This window comes from Lupinus angustifolius, chromosome LG01 (genome assembly GCF_001865875.1).
Source record: "Lupinus angustifolius cultivar Tanjil chromosome LG01, LupAngTanjil_v1.0, whole genome shotgun sequence".
Lineage (NCBI taxonomy): Eukaryota > Viridiplantae > Streptophyta > Magnoliopsida > Fabales > Fabaceae > Lupinus > Lupinus angustifolius.
In genome coordinates, this window is record NC_032009.1 from 4,074,962 (window position 1) to 4,088,693 (window position 13,732).

Sequence of the window (13,732 nt, forward strand, 5' to 3'; positions counted from 1 at the left end):
AAAGAAGGAATGACTTATTCACATGATTATTAAGAAAGTAAGTTGTAACTGGAATATTCTTGAAACCATTATACCGGCGTTGGAATTTATTTCAACAAAGCCGAGATGGCAAACAAAGAATAAAACCGAGTTCTCCTACTTACAAAAGAACATAACGAAAATGAGAGTATTAATCTTTCAACAAATTGACACTACTATCAAGGCGATTTGTTGAGAGGAAAAAACTCTCAACTAAAATAAAAAACACCGAATAAGCCTTTCAACACTCACCCAATCAACAAGTGAATAAGAAAAAAGAGGAAAGCGAGTATTGAGAATGCTCCAAGAGTGCATAAAAATAAGCTTCATCACCTCATCTACTTGGAACATCTTATTATCAAAAATAGTTTTGTTCCTAATGTGCCAAATAGTCCAAATTGTGACAAACCAAATTGTCATCCACCATTTTTGTTTCTTATTCTTCAACCATAGAGCACTTTCATGGATTGCAAAAGAAGACATGACGTCATAATGAATAATGGAGGATAGCCCAAAGCAAGAATAGAGTTATTGCCAAATAAGATAAGATACAGAACAAGAAAAGAACAAATGATTAGTAGATTCCTCCACCTTACCACAAAGAGAGCAAAGAAGGGTGTCGTGAGCAATTAGTCCACTTTTACGAGAAAGGTTCACTCTAGTTGGTAACCCATCCAAGGCAATTTTCCACACTAGGCATTTCATCTTTGCAAGAGCATTACAAGCCCAGAGTCTTTTGAAGAAGGCAAGACCACAACTTCCATCCACTTTTTGTAGAGTTTGATAAGCATTCCTAACCGAGTATTTTCCATTCGTATCATGAATCCAATTCCAAGAGTCATCAGAGTGTTGTTTAGGCACAATTCCATGGAGTTGTCTAAGGAGTTCTTCAAAATTCTTCATCTCCCAAGAGAATAAGTTCCTTCTCCATCTCAAAATCCACGACCCATACACGTTATTCCATGCACCCAAGGAAATAACAGTTGTCTCTTTGTCCAAATCCACCTGAAATAATCTAGGAAATGAACTTTTGAGAGTATCACTCCCCACCCATAAATCAATCCAGAATTTTATAGAAGAGCCACAACCTGAAGACCTACATATACCATCATTTATCCAACCACAACCTATTCCTTCTCTGTTTTGATTAAGATTCTCTAATTCTCTCCACCAAGCAGAACCCCTCCTAAGCACTCTAAGTCACCATCCCATGTACACCTTAAAAACCCATCCCATACCTCAACTTTAACACTTTCACCCAAAGAGAGTCTCCCTCAAACAACAATCTCCATCTCCATTTACAAGTTGTTCGACCAACCCGATTTGTCAATATGAATTTTTATATTTTTATTTATAAATTTTTGTTTTATATACTTTTTATGTCAATATATACCAAATTGATTTCCTAAAAGTAGGGGTGTTCACGGTCCATTTGAATCGATTTTTAGGCAAAAATGATATGATCCAAACATGTAATTAACATGTGGTTTGGTCCTGTCTGGTCTATTTATATTAAGATATCCGATCCAATCCGGTCCAAATATTATATGCGGTTTCGGCTCGGTTTGGATCGATTTTTTTTTTTGTAAAATATTAAAATTGCATTTACAATCAAAACTCATAAAAATAACTAAATATTAAGTATAAAACAATAATAAAAATATTATTCAACAACATTAAAACAAAAATTTACTTATGCAGATTCCACTTCATAAGCGTCTTGATGCTGTTGTTACTCTCTGCTATGAAGCTCTTTCTAGGGCTACAGACCCTATTTATGGCTGTGTTGCTCACATCTTTGCCCTTCAGCAACAGGTATATGTAACACTTCAATTCACTCTAATTTCCTCTCTTCAATATTATGCTGATCTCTTTATAATTTTTTCTTTCCTTTCTTCTTTTTCTGTTTGCTTCTAGCTAGTTAATTGGTAATTTGAGATGTTTTTTTAATGGGTAACAAGAATGTGTCTACATATATATAGAAAAATCAGAATGACTTTTAGTTTTTTCTCTTGCTATGGTGGTTTGTGTTTGGAATCTTGATGCATTTCTGAGTTAGCTAGACACTACCTTTTTACAACTTTTTTAAGATTATATGTAGAATTTGTTAAGTGCATCAATGTTTTGAAATGTGATTATCTTGTATTAATCACAATTATGGAAATTTGTGGGAAAATATAGTCATACAACTAAAATTGCTATTATGATATCAATGTGAAGATTGTCATAAATGCAATATTGAGGTTATGGAGTGCAATTTAGAATATTAAATTTACTACATGGAGAGACTTAGGACATTCATAAACTAACATTGTAATTAGGCTGAAAAGGTGAAAAGAATTGCTTCACACAAATAATTTACCAAGGAATTTTGTATATCATTACTTCAACTTTATCTTTATTATTTGTCATTCTGTGTATTGTTTTTTTAAATAAAGACCTTGACTTGGTCTCTAACCATGTATATAAATAGCTTATTTTTTGTAAACTTGAGTTCTTTTATATATATATATATATGGAGAGATCTTTTTATACCTAAGTTAAATTACACTAGCTACACTCAATCATTCATTTTCTTAGATCCAACGGACTAAAGGAGTGAGTGCAATAAGTAATAAAAGAGAAACTAAGAAATCTTAAATAATTTTTAAGTCTCACTCATTTGATCCTATGAATGAATGACAAATAACTTTTAAATATCAATCAATCATCACTACCCCGTTAGGATAAGGATTCTTTTACTTAAATTCCTATGAATGCTCAAGAAAGAAGAAAGATAGGAATTAATAACAAATAAAATGCAGAATGTTAAACACAAATGCTGGTGATCATGATAATATGCGCTTAGTTGTGAAGTCATTTAGTTGTACTCTTTAGTCTTTAGTATAGTCCTTTGACAAGTATCACTGTTTTGTATTCCTCTTAGGTCAAAATCTTCCCGTTTAGGGTATTGTAGTATCAAACAATTCACTGTTTGGTTTTGAGTTTTCACATGTTTGTCAGTTTTGAGTAAGTTTTTCTATGGGAAGCCATATACTACATAATTAGGGTGTACCCCCTATATCAATGTAGTAGATAAATTTTTCTGATTTCAAGATCTAAGCCCATATTTTTTGTGAAAAAATATATATTAAATTATTGAATATTTGAAAATAAATAATTTTACATTTTTATCGACCACAAAAATAATATCTAGAGTTATGGGAAGACGTATTTTATCTCTATATATTCATAATTTCATATATGCATTGTAAAAAAAATGTACTTATCCCCTAGTACCCTATTTATGGTTTACAAAACCTACCCCAAAAGTCTACATTATTAGATTTATTTTATTATAAAAAAATTGAGTACATGAAATCAATGTTAGGTGGAAATTAAGATCGTAAAAAATTTATACATTATTATTGTATTCTTCACCACCACTAATATTTATTCATTATTGAATTTTAAATATAAGTCGTACAAATAAATATTATATAATATATTAATTATGTATAAATATTTACACTAACAATGTATAAATATATAGTCTTTTAAATAATATACACTTTGTGAAATTCATGTAAACTTCCAATTTTTTAAAAGGGAGGAGGGGGTGGTGATAGCCACCAAGTGGGTGTGGCTGATTACCGTGTCTTGTTTGTCGCTCGCCTGAGCTACCAAGCAACACAATTTAGCAGCTCGAGATGTATTCAAATAATTCTATTTTTGACTTTCAATTTCTTAATACGTACGCATAATTTAGGTTACATATGCTTTGTACATTAGTGAGTAGTAATCAATGCTCACATCATATTGATTTAAAAACCTAAAAATAATGTAGATGTTCCTTCACGTGAATGTTTACCTTTTTATTTAATTTGTGAGAAATATTTGTAGCAAATGTGATTTTAAGTCTTTCAAATGTTCCCTAAGTTATTTTTATGGGTAGTATTATATGAAGAACAATGAGAATGTTACAACTTCGATTATAATAAGTTAATCTATTTCTATATCTCATTTATTTGTTATCTTTATACGTATAAAAAACTTACCTAAAATTAAAATTAAAAAACCAAAAATTATTAAATATTGATCATTTTTATATTTTTAATTTGGTGAATTTACAATAAAACACTGAAAATTAAAAAGTAGTTTGTTTTAGATTTTTGGGCTTTTGGGACTTAATAAGTTTTTGGCCCATTTATAAAACAATTAACAATACATATGCCGTATTTGAAGTTTTGAACTGATATGTTATACTTTAAAATAGATTAACTTTATCCTTATAATCAGCTAACATTTTCCCATATTCTTCAACACATATGCGTGAATTATGGAGTCAAAGCTCAACCTAACATTTTCCTACATTCTTTCTTGTCTCTCCTGCTCACATAATAAGAAGTGTAACAAATCAATGGAATTTGATTACAAGTTTTTAAGATGGCTGGTTCTAATTACTCTCTTTATAGGAATAAAATATCGAATGTTTATTTAAACTTAAAATGTGTCATACTATATAGATAAATTTATTAGATGAGTATTAAGACTGTAGTGTTATATTAACAACGTGTTTTCAGTATAATACCCTTAAAAATAGAATAAAAATCAGAATGCTGTTAAAAAATCACAAGGATATTCTCCATGAAGATATTAAATTTTAAATTTCCTTTTATTTTTATTGGGTAATATTAAAAGCATACTATAAGTTCTACGTTGTATTTCACCAAAAAAGTTGCTGCCTTAAGTCTCCCTAGTTTTTAATGCTGCTTAGACAAGTCTAAAAGACTATTCAAGGTTATTGATAAATCACAACGTAAGAGTTTAATATTGTCAACATGTCATCTATCATTTATATATATTAATTATTGTTGATTTTATTGACTCTTAAAATGTACATGAATAATGATATATGGAATGTGTATAAAATGTGGTAATATATATATATTAAACTTGTAAAAATGGTAGAGTCATACATGAATCTTGATAAATCAAGAAAGAAAGAATGAGAATTTCATTAATTGAATTAAATGAATGAATTGAATTGATTCGATTAGAAGTGAGTTAATATGCCTTATTTATACAAGAAAAAATAATAAAAGAAAACTTGTAAAGCAAGTAACTAACATAAACCTAACTTGCTAATCCTAACCAACTATCATCTTCCAAAAATAACCTCCAATATATTTTTACTATCCCCTCAAGCTGGTGAGTGAAATTTTTTACTCTCCAACTTGAAATTGATTTGAAGCTTGATTTGAAGTAATAACAACGCTTAACTACCTATGGCAGAAACTATATCATCAAACACTTAACCATCCATAGCAGAAGCTATATTTTTACTTAACCACTATGAACAGAAGCTACACATCCAATGTTTAACCATTCATGACAGAAGTTATATCTGAGTTTAACCATCATGGACAGAAGCGAACCAACCACTGATGATGAAAGAGAGAGGACGGATCAGAATCTTGAACTTAATGAGATGCTTCAATGATAAATACACACTATAATAATGTTGTGTGTGAGAAGGGTAAGAAATATAGTATGAATGAAATGGATGTAATTGGTGGTACGATACATGTACCAATAAACTGAAAAACATTCTTGATTCCAATAACCTCTTGGGCAATCACCTTGCCAATTTGACTATTAGAAAAATCTTCATAAGCATCTAACTGCTTTACCTTAGACTTTGACTATTTTGATACCGCAACTTGTTGATGAGATACCTTTTCTTTAGAAGCAGGTTATGGAGACAATTTTCTTCACTTAATTGCAAAAAGAACACCCCATTCAAGCAAGGTTCCAAGAGGACTAGATGCATTCCATGATCAAGCATCCAATCCATATTTTGTAATTAACAACTTAGCAGTTGGACTGATCCTTGATGATGATAAGTTTCTTTATTGAAACTTGTTGATCTTGAACAAATAGAAATCTTTGCCTTCTAATCAGTATTTTGTTTCCCTCAAACCAACAACACTATGCCACACCTACTCACCACGATGTTCAACAACCATATCTTCTTCTTGTATATCTCTTCCAGCAAGAAAACTCATCCATCAATATCAGATTTTCCAAAGCAAATGATACGTTTTTCCTTCTTCTGTGAATGATGAAGACGTTCTTTGAAAGTTGATTCTAGAGATGGTGCAGCTGATTCTGAAGATGAAGGACATGAAGTCATAGCCATCAAAGGTGAAACCTTATTACAAGAACAATTATTGTTGGCATTGGAGATTGGTAATGATGATGAACAAGGTGTTAGCAATAGCAAATATCTTGGTCCATAAAGAAGATACATATAATGCCTCTTGGTAGGAATCTTGGCAGCTTCCAAGAAAACACTTGCATCATGTGAAAGAAGTAACTGTGCAGCCTCATTGAACCCATTCTTTGTTGCCATGTGCAATGGAGTTTCTCCATACATATTCGACTTTGTGTGGTCCTTGCCAACCAAGAAGGAATTGAACTATCTCAGCCCCGTTGTAACCAACTGAAACATGAAGCATCATCAATCACCACCCCTTGTGTAAAGGTGTTCACCAACATGATTCTTAGTTCAATCTTGAAAGGGTAGAGCTATAAGCGGAAGTTATCGAAAGAATAATTATGCCCTGATACCATGTTAAAATGGTAGAGCCATGCATGAATCTTGATAAAGCAAGAAAGAAAGAATGAGAATTTCATTCATTGAATTGAATGAATGAATTGATTTGATTCTATTATAAGTGAGCTAATATGGCTTATTTATACAAACTTATGGAATCTATGTTCAATAAACACCAACCATGTCTCATGTTAAAACTTCTAACATAGAATCAGGTCTAGAAAAATAAAAACAAGTCTGTATTAAGCAACTAGAGAAACCAGTTATATTTCCAACTCATCAATCTTCATTCTAGTTCTAGCTCTCATCCGAAACAATAACATTTTAAGCTTGCCTATATAAGTTTATGTCAATTTTGTGTGTCTCGTCAACCACATCTCCGAATTGATCATTATGTGAGAATCCAAATAACCAACTACGAGAGCATATGAGAGCTTGAAGATTTTTGGAAAGCATACAACTTTTATACTTATTTGAAATGGAGTCACCAATATTAAATGCAGAATTGGATGATGTTGTGAGTATTGAAATGCTCAATATATCTGTGGCCATCATTGCAAGGTCGCCAAATGCATGAGATTGATTTTTCCCATAGGATAAAACTTCTGAATGATTAGCACAATTTTGTGTTGGCTCTTCCAAATAAAGATCTAGTTCTTTCCCAGTGCATATGCTTTTTGTCTCTTATTTTCTTGATACTCTTGACATTCCTCTTGCCATGTCTTTTTCCTCTCCCCATTATTAGTTGAAGTACAAAGAATCCTTGAAGTTGATGCATATTTGTTGGCATATTCATTTAGAAGTGCATCCAAAGCCTTCTTCACATTCCTCAACTTCTCTTCAACTACTTCAATATTAGAGTCAGGTTCTGAGTAAACATACTTTAACATTTCGAACTTCAAACCGGGGTGAAGAACGGAAACAAATGCTAGAATCATGATATGCTTATGCTCACTCAAATACATGTCAAACTCGTCCATCATCTTAGATGCCATATCTCTTATCGTAACATCAGCACTCAACTTATTTTCTTTCAATCTAATCATTATCATCCATATTTTCCAGATATATGTGGTGGATGCAGGATTTGGAAATTATGGTGGTAACATTATAAAAAGGCCATAACAATTCACAAATCTCTTCCACTCTTGCCCATTCTTCATCTGATGGGTAATATACATACTTCATATCACTCAAACTCAAGCATTTAAAGGCAGGGCGATATCGAATTGCACTATCAAGCATTATATAAGTGGATCTCCATGCAAAGGACACATCCAAATGCAAGGCATATGTACTATCAATGCCACCAGCATTTTCAACATACTGATAAAATTGTCTCAACCTGGATTCTGACTTACTCACATACTTCACACTCTTCCTTATTTTGTGCAATACATCACTTGCTTCGATCAAACCCTCTTCAACTATACGAGCAAAGAAATGCGCACAACATTTAACATGGAAGAAATCGCCATTACAGAACAAACTATTGGACGAGCAAAGCCTCGATTTCAAGGTTTGCAAACTGGCATCAGGTGAAGTACTATCCAAAGTAACAGAGAAAATATTTTTCTCTATTCCCCACTCTTCTAAACAATCAAAGACCTTATTTGATAGCTTAAGCTTTGTACATGGAGGCTCCAAACGGAAAAAAAAAATCAACAATTTGTCATTTAACTTCCAATCCTCATCAACATAGTGAGCAGTTAGAGCAATATAGCCAGCTGTCGCATAAGAATTCCCTATATCCCTCCCTTCATCACATCAGCAGTAACAGTGTCTTTAGAAACACATTGAACCTCATCAGAACACATATATTTAGTGAATGCCCTAAATCTCTCCCATTCATCAAATCACGAAAAACCTTTTGATCAATCTTTCTAACCCCGAATTGTCCATCCTCACGATGATCAATCTCGGTATGCTCAACATTACAAGATTTCAAACTCATTGGACACTTGAGAGTGTCGGAATTAAGGGTAGATGTGCTGCTTGTCCAAGAATAGATTTTTCCACAACCCTTACACTTACACTTGTTTTTTTTCATCTTGGCCCACACCAATTTTGACAAAATAGTTCCATGAATTGGACCTAAAAGGTTTTTTAGCCTTCTTGTTAGGGATGGGATCACATGTACTCGTTCATGTCCTACTTGGTGTACTAAGCTAGTCATAGAACTTCATTCATTTAAAAAGAAAAATTATAAAAACAGAAATTAATATTTAAATATTATTTTGTGATGTTTGATTGGTGTGTAACAGGGAGACAGGAAAACGTGGGACAGCTGATCCTTGTCCTCTTGTTAGGTGGTCGAGAATCAGCACCAACATTTGATAAGTAATATTCTATAATTTGACAATTATCTCCAGTATAATCATCACTATTATTATCACAAGCCATGCTGTGAGTCTCTCTTACTCGTTGAAGCTTTCCTTCAGTAGCTGCAGAAAAACAGAGCGTAAATATGGAGAAAAAGAAAGTGAGAGTGTAGAATGAAAGCCATACACGAATCTTGATAAAGCAAGAAATAAAGAATAAGAATTTCATTCATTGAATTGAATTGAATGAATGAATTGAATTGATTCTATTAGAAGAAAAGAAAGCTTGTAAAGCAAGTAATTAACATAAACCTAACTTACTAATTCCTAACCAACTATTATCTTCCAAAAATATCCTCCAATATATTTTTAATAAAACTCATAATTAATAAGGTCGACTTGCATAATATTGTGATACATTAGCAGAATAATTGAGTTGCATAAATTCTTTACATATTCATCCATGCAGGTGCTAGTGATTAACCAGAGGAATTAGTAATTAACACCGGTTCGTACAACAATATTTTTTACCATTCCAATAAGCCATTATTGGGTACATATATTATACACCAATGGAGATTCCTCAGCTTTACCAGTCAGAATTCCATTCTGTGTGTGATTAGTCATCAAATACCATTTTAGTAATCACTTGGATAAGATTGATTATGTCTTCACTTTTCTGATTAAATAAGAAGTATATATGTGTAACAGCCAAAATAATTTAGTAATGCTTAAGATTATCTTCAATTCAAGATTATCTTTAGATGCATGTATATAATTTGAAGTATGACAAATTATATTAAAACTCGGTGCACATGATGTGTATAAGTGGACATAATCTCTTTCATGTCACTGACATTTCTTTACTATATATTGGTCTGTTTGACTTTATCATGATTGGACAAAAGCTCTTTTTAATAAGTTAATTCTCTATTTTTTTCTGAAAATTTGCTCCATATAAAAATAAAAATCGAGTAACAATAATGATACAAGAAGCAAATTGAAAAACAAAACTACCATCCGAGCTATGAAGGGACAGGAGGGGCTGCTGCCCCCTGGATTTTTTTATTTTATTTTTTTTTTTACTATTTTCTTACGGGAATATATTTATTGTCTCAAAAAGTGTGTCATTTCATGTATCTTTTGGCCTAAACAATACTTAAATATTAAACTTTTAAATTATAAAATGTGACACATAGAATATTACACACTTTTTGGAGCAGATGTACTCCCTTTACCTATACCTAACTAACGTCTTTATGGACATACTTGGAGTTCACATATTTATTTAATTTGAAGCTTGATAAATAAATATAGTGCAACTTGTGTGTTCTTTTAAAAATTATATATAATTGATCAAGTTCTCTTATACATTTAGATGTTGATGTTGTTTATAACAATATAACTTCATTTGAGTTCATAATAATTTTACACTTGATGAAAGATATTATGTATGTATTAAAATATATTATAAGGATACTTATAAGTCATTTAATATTGATAATATATAAATTTTTTGTCCAAAATTTCTATCCAACGAGTTTCAATGAGCAATGAAGATTAGTTTAAAATCTCAATGTCAACATTTTATTTTTGGTGTCGTTAGCCAATCAAGTTTGACAAAATTTCTATCATATGTCGTTAGTCATATCTTGCATTATCAAATAATTCGTCTTATTTTATCTATTGTGATTTTTACCATATATCGTTAGTCATATATTGCATTATCAAGTAATTCATCTTATTTTATCTTGCAGAGAATATATTGATTTATATTTTAAAGAAAATAGTTAAAATTTTATCTTTGGCCTCCCCGTATATATTTTTGTTATTCAATTAATTTTAATTATAAATTATAATTAAATATCATCGCCCCTCCTAAAATTTTCATCAAGATCCGCCACTGTACACAATGATTCTACTTTGTTATCATAAAGTAATCGTACTCCCTAAGACCAGTTTAATTTAGTATTGGACAAATATGGTATACCAAGACACATTCAACTTATAATGTAATATTTATGCATTGTGAATGTAAATTTTTACATATAATTAGTATATAATTTACTATTCATTTGTGTTACTTTTTTGAAGAATTAATGACAATAAAATATAAATAGTAAATAATACAATAATAATGCATAAAACTAATTTATTACATTTTTTTACTCTTTTAATTTACTTGATGTTTATGGTGAATATAAGTTCCCTCATTTTAAAGTTATTACAACAATGTTTTGTGTAGAATTAACATTATAAAAGTTGACAACTTTCATTTTTGGTAAAAAAAAAAGAGTAGGGAAAATAAGAAAAAGAAAAGTATGAATTTTTTTTTTTGTTTCTTTTCCTAAGTTGAATGTGGTCCACTTCATTACATCACTTTAGTTGTATAAAGTCTATAGAGGGAAAAAATGGCTCAGTGGATAATACTTTTACCTAATAGGGTGTGGGAAAATAGATGTATGTAATCTTATCTTTACTAGTGAATAGCTTGTTTTTAAATTTTGAATTCATCATTTCCAAGTCACAAGGTAAGTAACCTCACTATTATGACGAGAATCGCCGTCTTCAATAATAAGGTTTATATATCTTAGATAGAAAATGTTTATATATGTTAAACATAAGTTTATTTATGTTAAATAGCAAAAGTTTATATATGTCAAATATAAGGTTTATATATGTTAATAGATCATGTTAGCTTTGGATTTGTGTGGCACAGGTTGTGAACTTGCAGGCAGAGTTAAACTATGTTCATGCCCATCTTGCCACAATGCATAGTCTCCAAATAGCTCATCTTTCTCACCCTCAAATCTCTTCTTCACCAACAAGTTTCCCTTCATCTTCAAATGCTCATGACAACATATCCATGCACTTTGATCCTCATCAACAACTACAATCAACATCATTAGAGTTATGCAACATTCTCAATCCATCACATCAACAACACAAGGATGGGGAATTGGAAGCTATGGCTCTTGAATTTGTCTCTAGGTACTTGCCTGGAGTACGATTCAAGCCACCACATTCTCACTAATGTTTCATATTCTTTTATTTTGTTCTTGTATTTGGTTGCCAATGCTTTTGTTATAATGTTTAATGAGGATTATAACTTTGCTTAATTTTCTGAGGTTATTGCTAACTAGTAGAAAGATTAGAAAGATGGTACTTTTTAACTTGGAGAATTATGTATCCTAGAAGACCATTGGGTCCTCCACTTTCTTTGGATAAGAATCTTTCTACCTCATCTATGTGTAGTTTATCAATATAAACTTGACAAAGTTTTATGTTGGTGGTTGATTGTGTTGGTTATCATAAATATTTGACAAAGTTTTATGTTGACTGTCGATTTTTTAACACAACCTTCACTTGTTATCTGGGTTTATGACCAATTATATATAGTACCCAACACACATAGGCAGGTTTACAAGTGGAGGTTGGTACAATTTTTAGAGAAAAATGGAGGCAAGAAAATCCATAGACACAATAATTAGGAAATATTTAGATATTAATGTTTTATGAATGAATATGATTTATGATAAAATATTATGACATTGTTAGATGCATGTAACCAACCTCATCCACCAAATTAAATCTTGGTCGTTGAGTTATGTTTGATTATGTTAAGATTGGGGAGTCCAAAAAATGAGAGATGTTTATCCTTGCATTAAAGCATTCTTTCATGGGTTAAGTAAAAGAAGCGTATAAATAAGTTTGATATTATATCTTGACTCAAAAATTCAAGGCATTAAGCTTATAATTCATCTACTTTTACATTTTTTAGAACTCATTTACTTCTATACAATAGAGGATATTGACCAAGAATCTAGGGGGTGCAACTATATCTAATTATAATTTATATTTAAATTAATGAAATAACAATAAAATATAAAGAAAAAAATGTATTTGTTTTAAAGTTTCAAAATAATAATAATCACCATTAAAAGATGTTAAAGAAAATTTATCTTCATATAAATTGTAACTCTATGTTATTTGGAATACTTAAACTCATTAATGATTGAATAAAATATGAAAGCTTAATAAATATACATTTCATCTTATTATGTAATTTTGTTTTGATTGTTTTCATTGTTAAAAATTGTCTTTATATAGTAGTTATAGAATCTCAAAGAGTTAATATAAGACAAATAATTTAATCAAGCAATTAAAATTAGTTGTCTTCCCTTTTTTGTTAGATGCATAACAATAATTAACCATATCTTTGAGACTTGTAAAGCTTGAGAAAGAAAATGTGATTTCCATGATCTCTTTCTTCAAGTATAAAATTACTATTAACTCAATTGAAATCATAATGTTATAAAATAAAATTAACATCTAAATGATATAATTTTTAGAACAACTAAACAAGTTGCATTAGGTATAATTATCAAACAATAAAATAAAAAAATATTTGAGCGTCAATCGATATCTCTAACTCATTTCAAAGTGACAAAAAATTGATATAGCCATAAGCCTCTAACATGAACTTATAAGGAACATAATAAATATTATCCACTACCTAATTAGTAGGGCTAATAAATCAAAACAATGATAAATATATCTCTTATTATAAATACCTAATTAGTTACCAACGGGCGTTGGTTCAAGTGGTACATGTTTGATTCCCCTTAAGCAAGAACACGTGTTCGAGTCTTGTGGATGGAAAAAATGCCCGTTGGGAGAGTTAGCCCCACTTACCTGTGGATGTGCCCGACTCGGACAGGATTGCCTCCAGTGCGAGTATACCTGTGGGAAACCAAAAAAAAAATACCTAATTAGTTACCAACGGGCGTTGGTT

At 30.8% G+C, this 13,732-nt stretch overlaps 1 protein-coding gene across 1 annotated transcript; it reads left to right on the forward strand.

Annotated features, from left to right (window-relative positions):
- Positions 1,708 to 12,077, forward strand: LOC109340993 (LOB domain-containing protein 31-like; the record flags this gene model as incomplete). Its single annotated transcript, XM_019579083.1, has 2 exons — positions 1,708 to 1,833; positions 11,657 to 12,077. Coding segments are annotated over 2 exons (441 nt in total), but the record flags the coding sequence as incomplete, so codon positions are not given.